The sequence below is a fragment of the Ranitomeya variabilis genome, chromosome 3 (assembly GCF_051348905.1).
Source record: "Ranitomeya variabilis isolate aRanVar5 chromosome 3, aRanVar5.hap1, whole genome shotgun sequence".
In the NCBI taxonomy this organism is placed as follows: Eukaryota; Metazoa; Chordata; class Amphibia; order Anura; family Dendrobatidae; genus Ranitomeya; species Ranitomeya variabilis.
The window spans coordinates 741,183,250-741,203,704 of record NC_135234.1 but is presented as its reverse complement, the minus strand read 5'-3'; the positions used below and the strand labels follow the sequence as shown (position 1 = coordinate 741,203,704).

Here is a 20,455-nt window from a genome sequence, read left to right as displayed (position 1 = left end):
ATCTGCTTCCCAGAGCTTCCAGCTTAACTGAATAAATCCATACTGACAAGCTGGACTAGAAAAAAAACATAGAATGTGCTGAACGATTAAGTCCACAACAAGTGGAAAGCAAAAGAAAAAAGCAAGGACTTATCTTTGCTGAACTGGTCAGAATAACAGGGAAATCCAAGAGAGATGTGAATCTAAGCAGGAACCATTGACAACTGGCACTAGCTGAAGGATAGAGCCAGGATAAATAGCCGAGCCAGAATAGACGATCAGTGGAAGCAGCTGCTGACTGCTAAATCCAAGGAGCAGCAGTTCCACTTAAATCCACCGGAGGGAGCCCAAGAGCAGAACTCACAAAAGTGCCACTTACAACCACCGGAGGGAGCCCAAGAGCGGAATTCACAACACTCGGGTAAAACTGGGGGTCGGATAGGAAATTAGAGAGAAAGCTGCTGGGTGAGACCCAGAGAAGACCTGTTAGGCAGACAGGGAGAGAAGGAGGAACATCTGAGCTGCAGACAGAGGTCCCTGTCAGGGGTGGGATCCTGGCAGAGACTTAGCAAGAGATAGAGCGTTACGGAGCTGCGCCTGCACCTCATTACGGCAGCATCCTAAGAAAGGACAAAAAGCGGAGTATATTGTGGAGAAGTGAGAAACGAGATCACAGCACAAGGAGATAATACCGGGAGGAGTTCTGCCTTAAGATCGGCAACATCCTTCTGAGGCGCGTAGCCGGTGGCCGGAACACCGAGGGAGTAATAGGCTCTACGCATTACTTCAAACTTCGGCAGGGCAGTTAATTCCAAGTTGGCTGCCCAACCTTTAACCTAATGAAGACAACGGAGGCAAATTGTGGGAGAGGGGTGTCTCTAGGGTCCCTATAAAATATCTCCAGGCCTACCCCGTCATACGGGTCGTCCTATCCATATCATCTGGGGGACGGAGAGAGAAACAGAAACATACACGACAGTTGTGAGGACTATCCCTTGGTGGTCAGCAGGGAAGTACTACAACACACAGGTGCTAGTAGGAAGGCTACTGATTTCCACCTGCAAAGGGAACTCTGGATGTGCCTTACCCGGCCGGACTCAGCCAGCCCTGTTAGCAGTGCTCTGGATTGTGGACGCTGAAGTCTACAGTAAAAGGTAAAGAGACTGCAATCTTGTGTCCTCGTTATTTACTGCGACCTACACCATCGCCATCTATCTTACTGGGAAGCCCTGGGGACATACTTCACCTGTGGGAAGGTATACCATTTAGCTGCCATAACATCACCCCAGTGGACCCCTAAGCAGCGTCGGTCACCCTGACCGAACACCACAGGTGGCGTCACGAACACTTGACAAAGTACACCTTTGATTGGGCGCCCCTTAGCAGGGCCACGGACCGGGTTGGGCCACCGTGACACCCCCAGAGCCGAGACCGAGGGACCCGGTACCGAGTACCCCACTGCCCTGCGCCTGGGGGCGATCCATAAGTAAATTAGAATACTTTATAACACCAGCCTGATTATAAAATCCGGAATGTTGGCCTACTGAAATGTATGTTCAGTAAATGCACTCAATACTTGGTCGGGGCTCCTTTTGCATCAATTACTGCATCAATGCGGCGTGGCATGGAGGTGATCAGCCTGTGGCACTGCTGAGGTGCTATGGAAGCCCAGGTTGCTTTGATAGCAGCCTTCGTCTGCATTGTTGGGTCTGGTGTCTCTCATCTTCCTCTTGACAATACTCCATAGATTCTCTATGGGGTTAAGGTCAGGTGAGTTTGCTGCCAATCAAGCACAGTGATACTGTTGTTTTTAAACCAGGTATTGGTACTTTTGGCAGTGTGGACAGGTGCCAAGTCCTGCTGGAGAATGAAATTTCCATCTCCAAAAATCTTGTCGGCAGAGGGAGGCATGAAGTGCTCTAAAATTTCCTGGTAGACGGCTGTGCTGACTTTGGTCTTGATAAAACACAGTGGACCTACACCAGCAGATGACATGGCTCCCAAAACCATCACTGATTGTGGAAACTTCACACTAGACCTCCAGCAGCTTGGACTAGCTGTCTCTCCACTCTTCCTCCAGATTCTGGGGCCTTGAAATCCAAGGTCTAGTGTGAAGAATCCACAATCAATGATTGGTCATGGAAATGGCTCAGAGCCGAGCGGAGGAAAGTACTTCATAGGAAAACAGACAGAACCCACAGCAAGCTGTACCTTCCAGGACTGACAAAATAGAAAAAAACGAATTCTGCTTTTTATTTGATTATGATTACGTCCACATACCTTCCCTTGGTGAGCTCCTATGGGGGCTGGTCGTGGGATGTGCTAAGTCTTTTCGGAGTTTTAGAGATCCACAACTTTCAGGATATCATTGTCCCTGGAGGTCCCAGGTGGGAGATACTGTTGTCATGTTTCTTATTGTGATTTTACTTTTCTATAGAGATTAAATATGGCACGGATAACACCATCCACTTTAGCAATATTAAGATGGAAGGGTTAGAATAGCCTTACATTGAAGTGAGTAAATACGTTATGTGCTTCCCTTCGCTAAGGCCCCGAAAATATATCTCCCATAAATATCGGATCGATGCAAACCCCAATATTCACCACTGACCACTGGCTCCAAAGGGTCTCAGACAAGTCTTTTCAACATTGATAGCTCTTTCCACGGAAGTGTACTTCTCTGCTTCTGCATAAATGAATCCTGGTCCTTAGAGCAGATCTCCGGGTGTAATTACCCAGTCACTGCAGGAGGTCCCTACTTCAATATAGGTAGAAGGGTCAGCTCTTTCTCACTTCCCCAGTTATAATGAATCCCTTTTGTTCAATGTGAAGATGATACGTCCCTCCTCTGGAGATATCTTTATGGATTTTCTTTCTCTATGACAGGCTGATTTATTAAATTTATTTGATAGATTGAATTTTCATAGAATTTGCGATTCTGAATGTTTTTTTTTTTTATTTGGAACGGTGGGGTGAGTTGTTCATACTTTTTATACATTTTTTTATCTTTTTTTCACATTTTTACTACCCTTAGAGGACTTAAGAGCCTGTTATTATTTTATCGCTTGTACCATACGGTGCATATGCCAGTAGTGCAGAGTATAGTAAATTACTGATCGGCTGTGAAACGCAGCTACCCCAAAATGGTGGCTATGGGGCCTCCGGTGCTAAGCTAAACGAAAAACCGTCTTTGCTGCCCATAGCAACCAATCGCTGAGCAGCTTCCATGTCTCTCAACGACTGTAAAAAATGAAAGCTGAGGCATGATTGGCTGCCATGAGCAAGACACAGTTCCTTTCACACAGAGGACGGCATTTAACTTTTTCAATACAAAATTCGTTAGACTGTAATATAAAACTTATATCATTCCAATGAATTATAATACGATAAAGGGGTATAAAAGCGTCCAACAACTAAAGAGTTCTTCTGGCGTCATATGGAACGCAAACGTCGGGGCGTAGTACGTTTGCGTTCCAGTTTGCGCGCTGTAGCCACGCCCTCCCCAATGCTCAGTGCGTTCAGTGTGCAGTGCTGTCCGGCGGCTGAGGGCGGTGTGAGGTGCGCAGTGCTGCTCGTGCTTGTGGTTTCCCGGGCTGCGCGGCTGCCGGTACAAGATGAAGTTGTCGGTGGATTCCCGGGGCTGGATGTGGGCGGCGCTGCTGCTCCTGGCCGCTGCTTACACGGCTGAGGCGGCCGATAATGGTAAGTACGGGCAGTGAGAGGCGACCTGGACGGAGTCACATGTTACGAGGGTCGGACAGTGTTTGCTGCGCGTCTTGTTACTGAATTGTCGCGGCTCTCCAAGCCTGAGGAGGTGTGTATGTGAGAGATAGTAGGAGAGTGTGTGTAGGAGAGTGTGTGTGTGTGTGTAGGAGAGTGTGTGTGTGTAGGAGTGTGTGTGTGTGTAGGAGAGTGTGTGTGTGTGTGTGTGTGTGTGTAGGAGTGTGTGTGTGTAGGAGTGTGTGTGTGTGTAGGAGAGAGTGTGTGTAGGAGAGTGTGTGTGTAGGAGAGTGTGTGTGTGTAGGAGAGTGTGTGTGTGTAGGAGAGTGTGTGTGTGTAGGAGAGTGTGTGTGTGTAGGAGAGTGTGTGTGTAGGAGAGTGTGTGTGTAGGAGAGTGTGTGTGTAGGAGAGTGTGTGTGTAGGAGAGTGTGTGTGTAGGAGAGTGTGTGTGTGTAGGAGAGTGTGTGTGTAGGAGAGTGTGTGTGTGTAGGAGAGTGTGTGTGTGTAGGAGAGTGTGTGTGTGTAGGAGAGTGTGTGTGTAGGAGAGTGTGTGTGTGTGTAGGAGAGTGTGTGTGTGTGTAGGAGAGTGTGTGTGTGTGTAGGAGAGTGTGTGTGTGTAGGAGAGTGTGTGTGTGTAGGAGAGTGTGTGTGTGTAGGAGAGTGTGTGTGTGTAGGAGAGTGTGTGTGAGATAGTAGGAGAGTGTGTGTGAGATAGTAGGAGAGTGTGTGTGAGATAGTAGGAGAGTGTGTGTGAGAAAGTAGGAGAGTGTGTGTGAGAAAGTAGGAGAGTGTGTGTGTGTAGGAGAGTGTGTGTGTGTAGGAGAGTGTGTGTGTGTAGGAGAGTGTGTGTGTGTAGGAGAGTGTGTGTGTGTAGGAGAGTGTGTGTGTGTAGGAGAGTGTGTGTGTGTAGGAGAGTGTGTGTGTGTAGGAGAGTGTGTGTGTGTAGGAGAGTGTGTGTGTGTGTAGGAGAGTGTGTGTGTGTAGGAGAGTGTGTGTGTGTAGGAGAGTGTGTGTGTGTAGGAGAGTGTGTGTGTGTGTAGGAGAGTGTGTGTGTGTAGGAGAGTGTGTGTGTGTAGGAGAGTGTGTGTGTGTAGGAGAGTGTGTGTGTGTGTAGGAGAGTGTGTGTGTGTGTAGGAGAGTGTGTGTGTAGGAGAGTGTGTGTGTGTGTGAGGTGCGTACGGCGTATACAGTGTGTTGTAATGTGGGGAGCGCTCATATTGGACTGGACCTCGGTGTAATGTGGGGGGGGGCTGCAGGTGTCATAAAGTTTTGATGGCGTTACATAGGTGGGGACCACTGGGGCTTCAAGGGACTATGTGGCTTTGGTCCAGAGCGGCATCCTATATGTGGGCCCCTTGTAGCAATGTTAAAGCCTGTGGGAGGGGGTACTGGGACCACAAGGTGCTCTGGTGGGTTCCCATTGGGGCACTGTGGACTTAGGTGGAGGGGTTGCTGGTGCTACAAGGTTCTCTGGTGAGTTCCCGTTGGGGCATTGTGGATGCACGTGGGTTCCCGCTAAGGAGGTGTGGGTGGAAGGGTGGGCTACAAGGTGGTCTGGTGGGAGCCTGCTGGGGTGACGTGCGTCTTGGGCCTGCCATGCTGCGGTGATGTAGGTGGAGCCCCCGGTGAAGCATTGGCACACCTCAGGCCGGGCATTCTGACATGTAGTGTCATCTGTAGGGTAAAGCTGCATCATATAGAGATTTGCACAAATACTCTGTAACATCCAATCACATTGTTGCTATTCTGAAATCTGTGATGTGATTGGTTACTTTTGGCTTCCTGTGCATGTGTTTGTATCCATTTTGTTGTTTAGTTTCCTGCACTGTGACAATCTGCCCTCATGTTTCCTCTTCTGTGCAGTCAACAAGAAGGTTCTGCTGTCACGTGCCACAAGTTGTGATACGTCAGTGAGGGTTTCTTCTCATCCCTGCAGATCTCTAGAGATGTCTGCAGACTCTCCAGGAATTTCCGTTTTTACATTTTACTACTTGAGTCGGAGGATAAGACAAGGCAGGACCTGACCTGACAAACTGGCAAGGAAGTCGTCCTCTCCGACTAATTCGTAACAACTCCCTCTGTTAGAAGACAAAGCGAAACTCACTGTAGTTGTAACGGGATGTCAACATTAAAGGGGGTTTCCTATCGTGGACATTGAGGCTGGAGTTACAGGGTCTTGCGGGTAACCTTGTCACTAAATCTGAGCTGAAAGATTTGCAAACTTTCCCATGACCTTGAAGGGCCATTTTACAATTCTAGGCTGAGGATACTCAACAACTTTGTCTGTGACGCATCCAAAAATCGCTGTTTTCCAGGACGCCATCCTGACAGCACTATGGAGGACGTCCTCCTCCCCCTTGCTGGGACAGGAAACACACGAGAGTTCAAAAGGTCCGGTCCCACCCCCAATCCTCAGTGTTTTTCCTGTCCCTGCAAGGGACGCACGAGAGAAGCTGCGCAGCTTACCGGAGCTCAGGGGGATCGTGCGGCTTGCCAAATCCTTCCCCCTGTCAAGAGGCTCAGGGCAGAAACCCTCCAGAGGGGGGGTCCCTCTGCTCCAAAGACCAGCGGCCGCTCCTCCCGGTGGGGGGGCTCTCGGCTGCGGACGCGGTCCCCGAGGTCGGCAGCCTCCAGCAGCGTGTACGCCGGGCTCTGACTCTTCCGGCGGAAGTTCCGGAGACCGCGTCACTTCCGGTTTGCGCCATTCGTTGCCGGCACTTCCGGTAACGCTGGAGATACAGGGGAGGCGTACGCTCCAGAGAGGACTCAGGAATTGCAGCGCTTTGCAGACTCTGACAGCCGCAAGGAACATCGATACTCAGGAGTCATGGAAAGCATACCACCTGAGGATGGGGTAAGTGCGCAGAGCGCAAACTCCCCCTGCACCCTGGTAATAAGAGCCACCCTGTTACTTTCCCTATCTTATATTGTTTAAGGATAAGGGAACTCCAGCTGTCCCCCCTGGTCAAGTTAAGAAATCTGGAAAGGCTTCTGGGAAGTCCAGTAGATGTCCGATATGCAGTGCAAAACTCCCGGACACCCATGGCAAAACCTTATGTTCAGATTGCACATCTAAGGTTATGAGAGACGAGCAGCCCACCCTATTGTCTGAGATGAGGTCCTTAATAAGAGAAGAGGTCCAGGCTTCCCTAGCTACCATGGTGGAAAAGCCCAGCCCTATGCCCAGTCGCAAAAGGGCCAGGCGGGAGCCAGAATATACTTCCGATGACAGGTCTGACTCTGAAGACCTCGTCTCTGAGGAAGAGGGCGAGCTTCCTTCTGGAAGCCAGGACCATCAGAGGAAGTACCTTTTCCAGGCGGAGGACACAAATGAGCTGGTGCAAGCGGTGCGATGCACCATGCAAGTAGAAGAGACAGCTAAGCCACAATCCAGGCAGGACCTGATGTTTGGGGGACTTATGTCACTTCGGCAGACAGTCTTCCCGGTTAGTGAGCATATCAAGGCCATGGTGCTCGAAGAGTGGAAGGAGGCGGAACGTCGGCTGACATTGTCTAAAGACTTTAAAGCGCGCCTACGCTTTGAGCCGGATGACGTTAAGCTATGGGACGAAATACCCAAGGTGGATGTCCCGGTGGCGAAGGTCGCCAAGAAGACAGCTATCCCATTCGAGGACTCATCGACCTTGCGTGATCCGATGAATCGTAAGGCGGACATATTGCTAAAGATAGCCTGGGAGTCTTCCGCGGCTCTAATTAAGACCAACATTGCAGCTACCTTGGTAGCCCGGTCTATGCACCTTTGGATGGGTCAATTAGAGGAGCATCTCTCTAATAAGACCCCAAGGTCAGAGATCCTAAACTCTCTCCCCATAATGGTCCGACTTCAGAGGGGGAAGGTCCAATAGAGGTTTTAATAGGTGTTCCCGTGGCCACGGTAGTAAGAACAGAAGTTTCTTCTTCAGCCCCTCCTCTAAATCCAAATCGCAATGACGCCACTCTTATAGGGGGAAGGCTTCGCCATTTCGCGGTAAACTGGAGCAGAGTCACTCAGTATCGATGGGTCCTTCGTACTATCTCAGAAGGATACATTATAGAGTTCTACTCCCCTCCACCAGACAGGTACATCGTACCTACGGTGGTTATGCAAGACTCTCCCATGTTAAAAGACTTAATGGACATGCTTTCCTCAGAAGTCATAATACCAGTACCACCGCTAGAGGTAGGCCAGGGTCACTACTCCTCCCTGTTCTCCATAACAAAACCGTCAGGCGACTCACGCACAATCGTAAATTTGAAACCTCTGAATGCCTGGGTCAGGTACAAGAGGTTTCGTATGGAGTCCATCCGTTCTGCAATCCTTCTAATAGATCAGAACGCGGTAATGTGCACTCTCGACTTGAAGAGTGCCTATTATCAGGTCCCTGTCCACCATCTATCTCAGAGGCTTCTGAGGTTCGCGGTAGATCTGCCGTCCGGGACCTGTCACTACCAGTTCCAGTGCCTGCCGTTTGGACTTGCCTCAGCACCTCGTGTATTTACAAAGCTGGTGTCGGAGATAGTGGCGTTCCTAAGAAACCAGGGGATTATAATAGTCCCATATCTCGACGACTTTCTCCTGATAGCAAGAACACCAGAGATCCTATCGGATCACAGGAACCGAACCATCGCGGTAGTGGAGCACTTGGGATGGATCATAAACTGGCAGAAATCAGACCTGATTCCGGAGCACAAAAAGGTCTTCCTGGGTGTCTGTCTGGATTCTGCAAACAGAATATCCCTACTACCCGAATCCAAGCTGGAGGCAATTCAGATTCAGATCAGACTCCTACTAGAACGCAGAGTCTCAATAAGGATGGCCATGAGAGTGCTAGGCCTAATGACGGCATGCATACCATGCGTAAGATGGGCACAATTCCATTCAAGACCACTACAGAGCTTAATCCTCTCAGAGTGGGACCCTTGTCAGTCTTCTCTGGACAGTACTTTATATCTACCAGATCCAGTTCGAAGATCTCTCCTTTGGTGGACGGACCCAGGAAAACTAAGAATTGGAGTACTATGGACTACCGATCCCTACGTAGTAGTTACTACAGATGCCAGCGCCTGGGGCTGGGGAGCTCACTTAGAAGGGAGGATCCTCCAGGGACGATGGCCTTCAGACGTCGCCCGCAACTCATCCAACTACAGAGAGCTGTATGCCGTTTGGGAGGCCCTGAGAAGAAACCATCGCACTCTGGAGAATCGTCATGTCAGGATATTGTCCGACAACGTGACAACAGTTTCCTTTCTAAAACACCAAGGAGGCCCAAGACACCATCTTCTCCAGGAGCTGGCGGGGAGAATATTTCGCTGGGCAGAAAGGTCGATCCTCTCCATCTCTGCAATCCACTTGGAAGGCTCCCAGAACGTCATAGCGGATTACTTGAGCAGAAGAAGAGTGTTTGCAACAGAGTGGGAACTCAACCAGGACATCTTCCAGGAGCTGTGCCGGCGTTGGGGCACTCCCAGTATAGACCTCTTCGCAAACAGGAGAAACTCGAAGGTCTCCAGGTTCTTCTCGCTGAACCCTCGGGATCTGCCGGAAGGGATAGATGGTCTAAGTCAGAGTTGGACGGAGCCCCTCTCATATGCTTTCCCTCCTCTAGCACTAATCCCGGCTGTTCTCAGGAAGATCAAGGAAGAACAGGCTCGAGTAATTTTGGTAGTTCCATACTGGCCAAGAAGGAGTTGGTTCTCCCTTCTGGTAGACCTGGCGATAGAGTCCAGTGGAGCTCCCTCACAGACCAGACGTAATCCACCAGGGCCCAGTGTACCATCTGGACCCAGAGAAGCTACATCTCTCAGCCTGGATCCTGAAAGGAACATCCTGAAGGCAAGAGGCCTGTCTGACCAGGTCATATCCACTATCAAGGCTAGTAGGAAGCCGGTCACGTCAGCAATCTACTTGAAGATCTGGAGGCGTTTCTGTCTGGAGGGTGGCAGGTCTGAGGTTGCGGCAGGCACTCCCGACTTACCCAGAATTCTGGATTTTCTGCAGGCTGGGTTCGATAAGGGGCTTAGGCCGAGCACCCTGAAGGTGCAGATCTCGGCACTCAGCTTCTTTCTAGACTATCCCCTGGCAACACACCCCTGGATAGTTAGATTTATCAGAGCCACCCAAAGGTTGCGCCCCACCATTAGACAGTTATCTCCTCCTTGGGATCTTAACCTTGTCCTGAGATTCCTCTGCAAAAATAATTACGCCTCGGCAGATAACATGTCCATTTCAGCCCTGACACGTAAAACGGCATTCCTAGTGGCGATCACCACGGCTAAGAGGGTGGGGGAAATCCAAGCCCTGTGCACAAGGGACCCGTACCTCCAGATTCGAGACGATAGTGTGGTCCTTAAACTAGATCCCTCGTTCGTTCCAAAAGTGGGAACTCTAAAAAATAGGAATCAGGAGATAGTGTTACCATCTTTTTGCTGTAACCCTTCCAATTCTAAAGAGGGAGCTCTGCATTCCCTGGATGTCAGACAGGCGGTCATCGACTACCTGTCAGCCACCAACCCATGGCGTATCGACCCAAATCTGTTTGTTTTGTTCGGTGGAAAAAATAGGGGAAAGAAGGCCTCTAAGGCCTCCATTGCTCGATTGATCACTTCCGTGATCTCCGAGGCCTACCATTCGGAGGGCATCCCTCCTCCAAAGGGTCTCCATGCACACTCTACTAGAGGGATGGCTACTTCTTGGGCTGAGAGGGCAGGCGTCTCTCTAGAGCAGATTTGTAAGGCCGCTACATGGGCTAGTGCGAATACCTTTTGCAAACATTATAAGCTTGATGTTTTGTCCGGTCAGCATACTGCATTCGGGAGAAAAGTTCTCCAAGCGGTAATCCCACCCTGAGGAGGTGCTTTGGTACTCTCCATAGTGCTGTCAGGATGACGTCCTGGAAAATAGGTATTAAGCTTACCGTTAATGATGTTTCCAGGAGTCCATCCTGACAGCACGGGTAATTCCCTCCCTGTTAATTTAGTTATGCTAATGTAATGTGAACCTGACATGTCTGTAGTATGTTCCTAACATATGATGTAATATGTTCCTAATACATGGTGTTATGTTCTTTACCATTAAATATAATTTTTTTTGCATCTCCCTTGAGGCGGTTCTTGTTACAACACTGAGGATTGGGGGTGGGACCGGACCTTTTGAACTCTCGTGTGTTTCCTGTCCCAGCAAGGGGGAGGAGGACGTCCTCCATAATGCTGTCAGGATGGACTCCTGGAAACATCATTAACGGTAAGCTTAATACCTATTTTCCATTGCTACAAAGCAGCATAATGCAGTGAAGGGGGTCACATTGTGATGTGCGGGGGTCCACGACTTCCAGCTAGTTCCGACTGACTTGTCATGGTGCGACTCGTCTGCATTTTATTCTTTGATGCAGCAGAGGCACAGAGCGATCTTTACCCGAGCAACCCATGTTGCGGCCAGTCACTATGTAGCCCCGGTTTTAGGCCAGGGTCACACGACCGTATTTTCTATCATAAGAGAGAATCGGGGCCGATAATGCTAATCACTCCGATCAGTATTGAGCATAGTGTCATCCCATTTTGTGGAGAAGGTGGAGAGAACATTTTCAACATTCTATCAGTCCGTGGAAATCTTCACGTCGGCCAAGTGCAGTCCGATTTGTATTTATTCTTTTTACTTGCAATGCCGAGTGCGATCTGATTTACGGATGCAAACCGTGCATGCTGCAACTTTTCTTTTTTTTCCAAACTTGGTCCTAGGAACAAAATGTAACATGTGGACGGCCCCATAGATAAACTTTGGTCCGGGTGTGTTCAGATGTTTTGTCGGAAGCACCTGGACCGAAAATACAGTCTCCTGCACCTGTCCTTATTGTGATTTGTGTGGAACCGAGTGACTTCGCCTTTCTCAACCTGCCTATAGTAACTATCTGTGCTTTGGGGGTCCCACAGCTGGGATATACGAAAACGATCACTTTTTCACATAGCATGCACTCGTTTTGAGGACTCTTCTTCTGTTTTGCAGAATTCTTGTATTCTTATTCCTTTGTTGTTCCTCCTGGAAATTTGAGGAAACTGAAAACTGGATGTTACAATCCCACGTCTCTAATAGTGGATTCCTATAGTCAATCTCCTTGGAAAGTGATTGGATAATGTCAGCGTGTGGAGACGTTCCCATAGCTGTTACCACCCAGGAGGAATAACAGAGGAGCCAGATGATCCAGACTTGTTATTTCATGGGAAATATTAACTAAAAGAGGCATGATTGGTGCGGTGACTGCTTGTCCTTTAACCCCGCTCTGCTTCTGGCATCACACCTCAGCCCCATTCGGCACCGCAGCCCCGGTGCTACCTGATCAGGGGGCGTATTTGGACTCTCACCCCGTGATGTTATTGACACAACTGTCAAGTCCCTCTCTGGGAGCAGCAGCGATATTTGGTAATATGGTGTACACTAGCCTTGAGCTACAGGAACATGTGTAAGGTTTGGGAGCAGCGTAGTTCAGTAGCCGAAAATTTTTTAATGAAGTCGTTAATGTTTCTTATGTATGTCAGTGACCGGAGGGTAAAACCTCCAATGTTTTGGAACAGGTTCAACTTTTACTTTTTTTTTTTTTGGAGAATTTGGTAAGATGATGACATTAGTGATGTATCTGATCCTCCAGAACGGCATCTTTTTTGGAAGCTTTGAATGATTAATAGATGCTAGTGATGAGTGAATGTGCTCCAATAAGGCGTGAACTTTTGAGATGACGAAGTTACTCGGTTACACTTTACTTCTAAACATTTTTTATTTGCCACAGTGGTTTTTTTTTTTTTCTCTCCAGCTCTGGTGCCTTTTGTACTATGATATTTTTCTTTTCCCACCTGCATCATCCCGATGACTTGTTTTGGAGCTTACCTAGAAGCAGATAAGCTGATCCTGGTGTTATCTTGGTGGTTTTCACATGTGCTTTGGTAAATATTCGTGAGACAGGCTGCACTTTCGTTCTCACACGGATATTTGATCGCCTTGTTTTGGACGTAATTATTTACACGAGCTGTAATCAGGAGAGTAATCCGGCGAGTACAGCTTTACAATCAGGGCCGTGTTGCACAAGATGTGACATTTGCAGAAGATTTATCGCAGAACGACCATCTCCGTGTGACCGTTCTCACATTCCTGGTTCAGTACAAACTGGGAAGGTAACACGAGGGTCATTACTTTTCTGCATATAAAGACTAATCGTTGTCCACCACCTGACCATGCACGTTGGTGTCTGAGATTTGTTCAACTCTGCGTCAAAAGTTGTTGTCCAGGACTAACCTATTGATTACCTATCCTTTGGATAGGTCATATATCACAGATTAGGGATGGTCTGACATCAGACACCCCCATCACTCAGCTGTTACCAGGTACTGCCGCTGACCCAATCACCAGAACTTTGTATGCTTTGTAAGGGTATTCTGAAGTTTGGAAGTTATACCCCTATTGATCACAGGGGTCCGAACGCTTAAGCCCCCCCCACCCCGATCCCAAAGAACGAGACTCTGAAGAGCTGAATGGAAAATGGTAGATCATTCGGAGTGCCGAAGGGAAGCCAAGGGCTGGTCTTCATCGCTTCCATAAGATTGAGTGGAGCGGCGGTGAGGAGCAGGATTCTCCACTGCTCCGCTCACAAGGACCTGCGTCTTGTGAACGGTGGGAGTCCCAAAGGATGTACCGGTACCCCAGCAATTGAGTTACTTTTTCCCCATCCCATCAGTCGGGGATAGCTTCCAAACTTGAATACCCCTTTAATGATGGTATGATCATGATACCATATGTAAGAACTAGTGATGAGCGACCGTGCTGGCATAAGGTGTTATCTGAGCATGTTCGGGTGCTAACCTAGTGACTTCGGCGTGCTCGAATAATATGTTCGAGTCCCCTTGCCTGTATATCTCACGGCTGTTTGACAGCCACAACATACAGGGATTACATAGCAGGCAATCCCTGCATGTGTTGCGGCTGTCGAACAGCTGCGGGGATCAAACAATATATTATTCGAGCACGCTGAAAACACTCGGTTAGCACCCGAACATGCTCAGATAACAACTTATCCCAGCATGGTCGCTCATCACTAGTATGAAACTTATGTTCTAAATACTTAGGTCTCTGCTGCCCTGTGGCTCATGCACTCTTGTGTCTCTGTGGACTGCGCCTCTCACTAGATAAAATAATTTGTTTTTACGGCATTCATTTTGCAGTAAAAATGACCTCCAAGTTGGTACGAGTATGGCGATACCAAACTTGTAAAGTTGCTATTTTAAACAAGATTTATATTTCGTTTTTGCTTCTTTTTGTTGTTGTTGTTTTTGATACAGTTGCATTATTATGTTATTACTGTTATTGCATTTACCATCATATGATAAAATGGGATTTTTGATTTGTTTTCATGAGATTAAACAGGAAATGTTGAGGGACATTCTGTGCACATTTGTGACCTCGATTGCACATTTTGCAGTATAAACCACAGACAGGCGGGGAAGGTCTGAAGGATGTATGTAATGTTTGCACGTCTCAATAATGAAGGGGATTTCCAACTTACAACTTTTGGGAAACTTTTCCAGGGCTGTGGAGTCGGTAAGCAAAACCCCTGACTCCTCAATTTCCCTGACTCCCCAATTTCCCTGACTCCCCAGCACGGCCCCACTACGGAGCATGTACATAAAGTGCAGCACAGATTCATCTCAACTAAAAGCAGAGATCCTGAGATCAAGGACAGAACAGACATTTATAGGACAATTCAGAACTTTCCCAAATTATTATGAAAAAAATTACAGCACATCCTGCCTTGTACTACTGTCCCCAATTTATTATTATCGGTCAATTTTATACCGACTCCACCAAAATTGACTCACTCCAAAGCCTGCTATTTCATGACCAAAGATGATCAGTCATGACATTAAAACCACCCCTGGGTGGCCTCCGGTGGTACATCTATCTTGGCCTCCATGGCTGAGATAGATGTACCACCGGCTGGACTGTGACCACTCGACATGTCCATACGGAAGCAGCTGAGAAGTGTCTTCCTTCAACTCTTACTTGTTTTTTTGGGAGTTGAGCATTAGTGTGATGCTCTCAACCCTCCCCATATCTCCATCTACCGAGGCCAGAGGCATGAAAGGCCCAGACGGGAGTAACAAGGTCTGACGTTTGGTTTCGGCTCATGACTTTCTGGTTGTGCCTTGATGCTTTTCTCCCTGTAGTCCTCCTTAATCAGTGGGATTGCTGTCTTTGCACGTGGAGTGATGGGTTTTGAAAATCTTCAGGATATCGATGTTTCTAATAATATTTTTGCTCTTAATTACAGATACTGCGCCACTTGTACCAGTTGAGAAAGATAACACATCGGTGGCCACTACCACAGTGCCTCCCACGAAGGGCAATGAGACCACCAGTAAAGTGCCAGAGCCCCCCACCTCTCCTAACGCCACTAGTCCTACAATTCCTATTTCTGTCACTAATCACACAACGGCAAAAACACAAGGTAAGTGTCCACTTGGGAGTAATCCTGTTCTGAGTAGGATTATGTATGTATGCCTGTATTGTGCCCTTACATCAGCTGAATATTACAGGGGTTGTCCAGGAAAAACAAGTTTTTACTTATCCTTAGTACGGGCGCTAACTTGTTGATCAGTGGGGGTCCAACCGCTAGGACCTGCAGTAATCTGTCCCAGATTGAGTGGAGCATCGGTGGCAATTTGTGACCATCACTTCATTCATTCCCTACGATCTCGGCATCTTCCTGCAGTCCCGTAGAGAATGAATGAAGCCGGCATCTGACCTGCCTGTCCATATGGTAACGGGGATAAAAGATTCCCAGCGTGGGGTAAAAGTTCCTTGTTCTCCCGATTATGCCTGCTCCCAGCAGACGGACATCCACCGATCAGTGAGTATCCTGTGGATAGGTGATAACTTTTTTTTTTTTTTTTTTTTACCAGACTTGCCTTTTAAATGCTGAGGATTACATCAATCTTTGTCCCATTCTTGGTATATACCGTATTTTTCGGACTACAAGATGCACTTTTTCCCCCCCAAAAAAGGGGGGGAAATGGGGGGGTGCGTCTAATAGTCGCAATGCAGGCTTACCGTGGCGGCAGAGGTGCGGCGGCAGAGGTGTGGCGGCAGACGTGCGGGGATGAGGAGGCGCAGTGAGCGGGGTCCCTTTCCCCGGTGAGGTGATGCAGCAGCCCGGTAAGCAGCAGAGCCGGGTGAATCCTGTTGTTAGCGGTGGTGGCAGCCATCTTCCGGAGGCCGCGCGTGCGCAGAAGGAGCGCTCTGCTTCCCGGGGCTTCAGGAAAATGGCCGCGGGATGCCGCGCGTGCGCAGATGGGGATCGGCAGCCATTTTCCTGAAGTTCTTGGCTGCAGGAAAATGGCCGCCGCGATCTCCATCTGCGCACGCGCGGCCTCCCGCGGCCATTTTCCTGAAGCCCCGGGAAGCAGAGCGCACCTGCGCACGCGCGGCCTCCGGATGATGGCCGCCACCACCGCTAACAACAGGATTCACCCGGCTTTGCTGCTTACCGGGCTGCTGCATCACCTCACCGGGGAAAGGGACCCCTCTGACGCCATACCTCTCACTGCGGCTCCTCATCCCAGCACCTCCTCATCCCAGCACCTCCTCATCCCAGCACCTCTGCCGGTAACCACTGCTGCAACCCTCCCATGGACACCAGGCTGTGGCGTCGCCCACCTAAGCAGGAAGGGACACTGCTCAGGTGCACGCCGTACCGCATCACCCCACCTCTGCCGACACCATGCCTCCTGTGACCCTGCTCTGCCACCGCCAGCCCTCAGGTAAGATACTGTAAATTCGGACAATAAGACGGACCCCCATCTTATAAAAAATCTTTTTTTTCTGCAATTTTCACCCCAAATTTGGGGTGCGCCTTATGGTCCGGTGCGTCTTATAGTCCGAAAAATACAATATGTGTATTACAAGCATGTGTAGGAGACATGAAGTGGCATCTAGACACTGAAGTTGGAAATTTTGGCAGAAAGTACCTTCACCCAAACCTAAAGGCAGTATATGTCTGTCAAAACAATGGTTGAATGGCCTCTTCCTTAGAAATTAAGGGGGTATTCTCCGCCATCAAAGTTATTCCCTATGTATATGGTGGGAGATAAATTGATGACTATTGTGACCCCCTCCCCTCAATTCTGAGATTAGGGCACTGGGACCCCCTAGATTGACGTTCTACAGCCCCATCATAAATGTAGGATAGGTACACATGCTCAACGTCTGCTCCATTCATTGTCTATGGGACAGCTGGGCACTGTGATCGGCGATTTTCAGCAGTTCTGATGACATTGAATGTGCACCTCTGCTCCATTTGTCGGACCCCCAGCAATCTGCAAATTATTCTCTATCCATCTCTATCCACAAGTTGCGTGTTTGGGAATAACCCTTTCATATATCTTCTTAGCAGTAAGTCTGAATGGACTTCTGTAGCTCCTAAGACATAGATGCGTCTGACGGTCGCCTACAGCTAAGGTGACACTAGAAATAATGGCCCTTTATAAACATTGGATGGACTATAATAGATTTTCAATTTTATTTCTATACCTGCAACATATTTGTCAGCACATTACAGTTCAGAGGACTGAATTTTTTTAATGTGTTTGTTTGCTTTGTAGACACTGTGTGCAGATCGGTGGGTATCCGTGTCCTGAGGCCTCCACCAACGCATCGCTCAAAAGACAGCTGAAAAGTGTGCTGCTTGCAAGGGAGGAGAAAACTATGGGCAATTTATATTGTCTGTGCTCTCCTGTGTGCACACCTTCCTCACGAGCTGCACACTTTTCAGAGAGCCCCACTGAGCTGCAGACATGGAAAGTGCTAAGGCCCCTTTCACACATCAGTTTTTTGCCATCCGTCACAATCCGTTCGATCGACGGATCTGTCGCAGATTGTAAAAAAACTGATGCGACGGATCATTTTTTTTCGCCGGATCCGACTAGCTCATCCGGCTAATTGGATCCTAAAAAAATCGGTGCATGCTCAGTTTAAAAAAACGGAACCCGTCGCCGAAATCCGTCATTTGACGGAGCCGGCGCCATAGGCTTCCATTCTAGCAAACGACGGACCTGGCACTGTCCGTTTTTTCGACAGACGCAAAAAACGTTACTATGTCCTTTGCGACTGATGGTCAAAAACTGATGTGTGAAAGGGGCCTTACAAAGTATAGAGGAGAACACAAAGTTTAGTTACTCTTTAAAGTCTGCGGTATGTGTGGGGTCTGATGAATTCCCCCTTATAGATGACCATAAATGGGAAAGAAGGATCCGGCTATTTGATTCGAAATATCTGATCCTTTGGTTCTCTTGGGGAAATATGACAGTGCCAGAGCTGACGGACAGCGTCCCAATACAGGACACATGCACACTTGGCCACGTGTGTGGAGGAGTAGACTGCTATAGACGCACAGACATATGTATACTCCCAGTGACCTTGCACTTAGTAGAAATATACTAAGTTCCACGTTGTAAAATGAGTTGTGCAGGAATTATGGTGGTCAGGGTATCGCTGCAGCATCTGCAAACTCAGAAAGTGTGTCACTCCAATTTCTCCTGGCTTCTACCAGACCTGGCGTGTTTTTATGGTTACATTGTGACTAAGGTCGGCTTTTTGTTGCATTCTTGTGCTTATTATTTGCTTTATTTTTCCTTCTCCAGTGTATATTTTGTCCTCCTTCCTTATGTCTGAGCCGCGATGTCTCTTGTCTCAGTGATTCTTCTGTTATGTCTGTTTTGTGTTTCATCATCTGATACTTTTATTGTTTTTACCTACAGCATAGTGTTTTGTTTTTTTCTCGTGCCTGTCCTGGGCCCCGCAGGTGAGTGGGAGCCTCAAGCCGGCATTGATCAGCTGTAACCGGTTCCTTCTGAGCGTTTTATGATCCCCTGACCTGTAAAAATTCCTGCTGGTTGACAGTTTTGCTTCACATAACATTTTGATGTTCTTTTTTTTTTTTTTTTTTTTTCCAAATAAAACCTATACTGCACAACATGTGGGACTGAACTAGTCACAGTAATGAGTAAAATAACAAGGTAGACACACGTACTGGTGAGAGAACCAACAGGAAAATCTCTATAAAGAAAATAAGTGGCACATATAACAAGGCAGGTGTAATGTATTTGTACGGTGTATGAAAAGGCAAGTAAAACTTGGTACTAAGTCAAAGGGGAATCTGTCAGCAGGATTTCACCCTCCAAACTATTGAAGCTTTCTAAAAGACTGGTCCATCAATCCATTTACATCAGCAGTCTGTTCCACCTTTACTGAGAAATCAGCTTTTGAATTGGTAGATTGGAAGCCTCTGTCACTCCAGCTCTATCCCCCCACCAGCCGCTGCCTCCTCTTTCTTGATTGACGGCTCCTTTGCCTGAAGTCACACACAATAGAGGCCAAGCAGCAGGAGGAGGTGGTAATAGAGCTGGAGTGGCAGAGGTTTCACACCTACTAATGGCTCTTCAGACTAAACTATATCAAAACGCTGATTTCTTAGTCTCAGAGAAACAGACTGGCCGTGTAAAGGGATTGCTGGACTTGTCTTTGAGAGAACTACACGCACATATACATAGATTGGGGGATATAATCCTGATGACAGACTCCCGTCACAAATTATAAGCAGATCACATTGAAGTGCCAGAAAAAAAGATTCCCTGTAACAAAATGTAAATGAGGTACGTGCTAATATAGCAGAATATGGCAGCTGACCCCTGATGAAGCATTGGTGAAACGGGTGTCTGGTGTGATCGGTGGGTGAGCTGCCATATTCTGCTTCCTTAGCATGGACCTGATTTTTTATTTTTTTTTCTACTTTGTACTATCAATTTTACTTGCCCTTTTTGTACACTGTATTACTATATCATGCTCACTTCTTCTGTGTCACTTATTCTCTTTACAGGGGTTTCCCTGTTGGTTCTCCCACCAAATACGTCTGTGATAAATACAAGTGTTTTTTGTTTTGTTTTTTTTTATCCCATATTTAATTACAGCTATATTTTATTCATTATTATTACTAGTTTTCTCGTGCAGTTTGTGTGGTATTGTTTTGGGTTTTCCTTTTTAGTGTCTTGGAGCTCCCACTTTGCCCTGGATTATGATTTGTTGCTCCCAGGATAACAGGTCAGGGGCAATCCGTTCTGATGGGCATCAATTACAGCGTTCTGCTTCCTGTATTCACTCAAAAATTAGTCTCCAAAAAAGGCCGTCTGCACCTACTAAGGTGTTTTTCATTTGGTTGTGCTCAGGATAGATAAACTATATCAGATCTATCGAGGTCTGACCCCCAGCACCCCCAATAATTAGTTTATAGAGGGTTTGAAGCTCTGCTGGACACCGCCCCTTCCATTAGGTTGTGGCTGTGCCTGGTACTGCAGCTCACTGACACTTATTCCTAACAGGACCTCTTTTAAAGGGGTATTGTAAGGATTCAAATATTTCCTTTTAATAATTGAAGGCATTCATAGTGTCTGTGCTTTTAGTGGGGTTGAGCTAGAAATAAGCATATGTATTTTTTAAGTTTCAATTGAAATAATATTGAATTAATATTTGGATCAGTGCGTTTTCCTTTGTAATATAGTCCAATTAATGCAGCAGGACTTTACATGCAATGGGCTATAAGTAAGCACAGTGCCCCTGCTGCCATGTTGCAAGTACGAGTCCAGTGGGCGGTCCCATCAGTGATTGACAGTTTTCCCTGTATGATTACGCATGCAGAGATCGCTGTCAATCACTAGTAGCACCGCC

The 20,455-nt window shown here is 47.7% G+C and overlaps 1 protein-coding gene across 1 annotated transcript in view; it reads left to right on the top strand.

Moving 5' to 3' along the window:
• The first annotated feature begins 3,417 nt into the window (after positions 1–3,417).
• Positions 3,418–20,455, top strand: part of TMEM123 (transmembrane protein 123) — a 43,069-nt gene continuing 26,031 nt past the window's right edge. The window contains exons 1-2 of the mRNA XM_077298492.1: positions 3,418–3,681; positions 15,009–15,185. Coding sequence (XP_077154607.1) covers positions 3,594–3,681; positions 15,009–15,185 — 265 coding nt within the window. The 5' untranslated portion in view covers positions 3,418–3,593. The remainder of the gene's footprint in view (positions 3,682–15,008; positions 15,186–20,455) is intronic.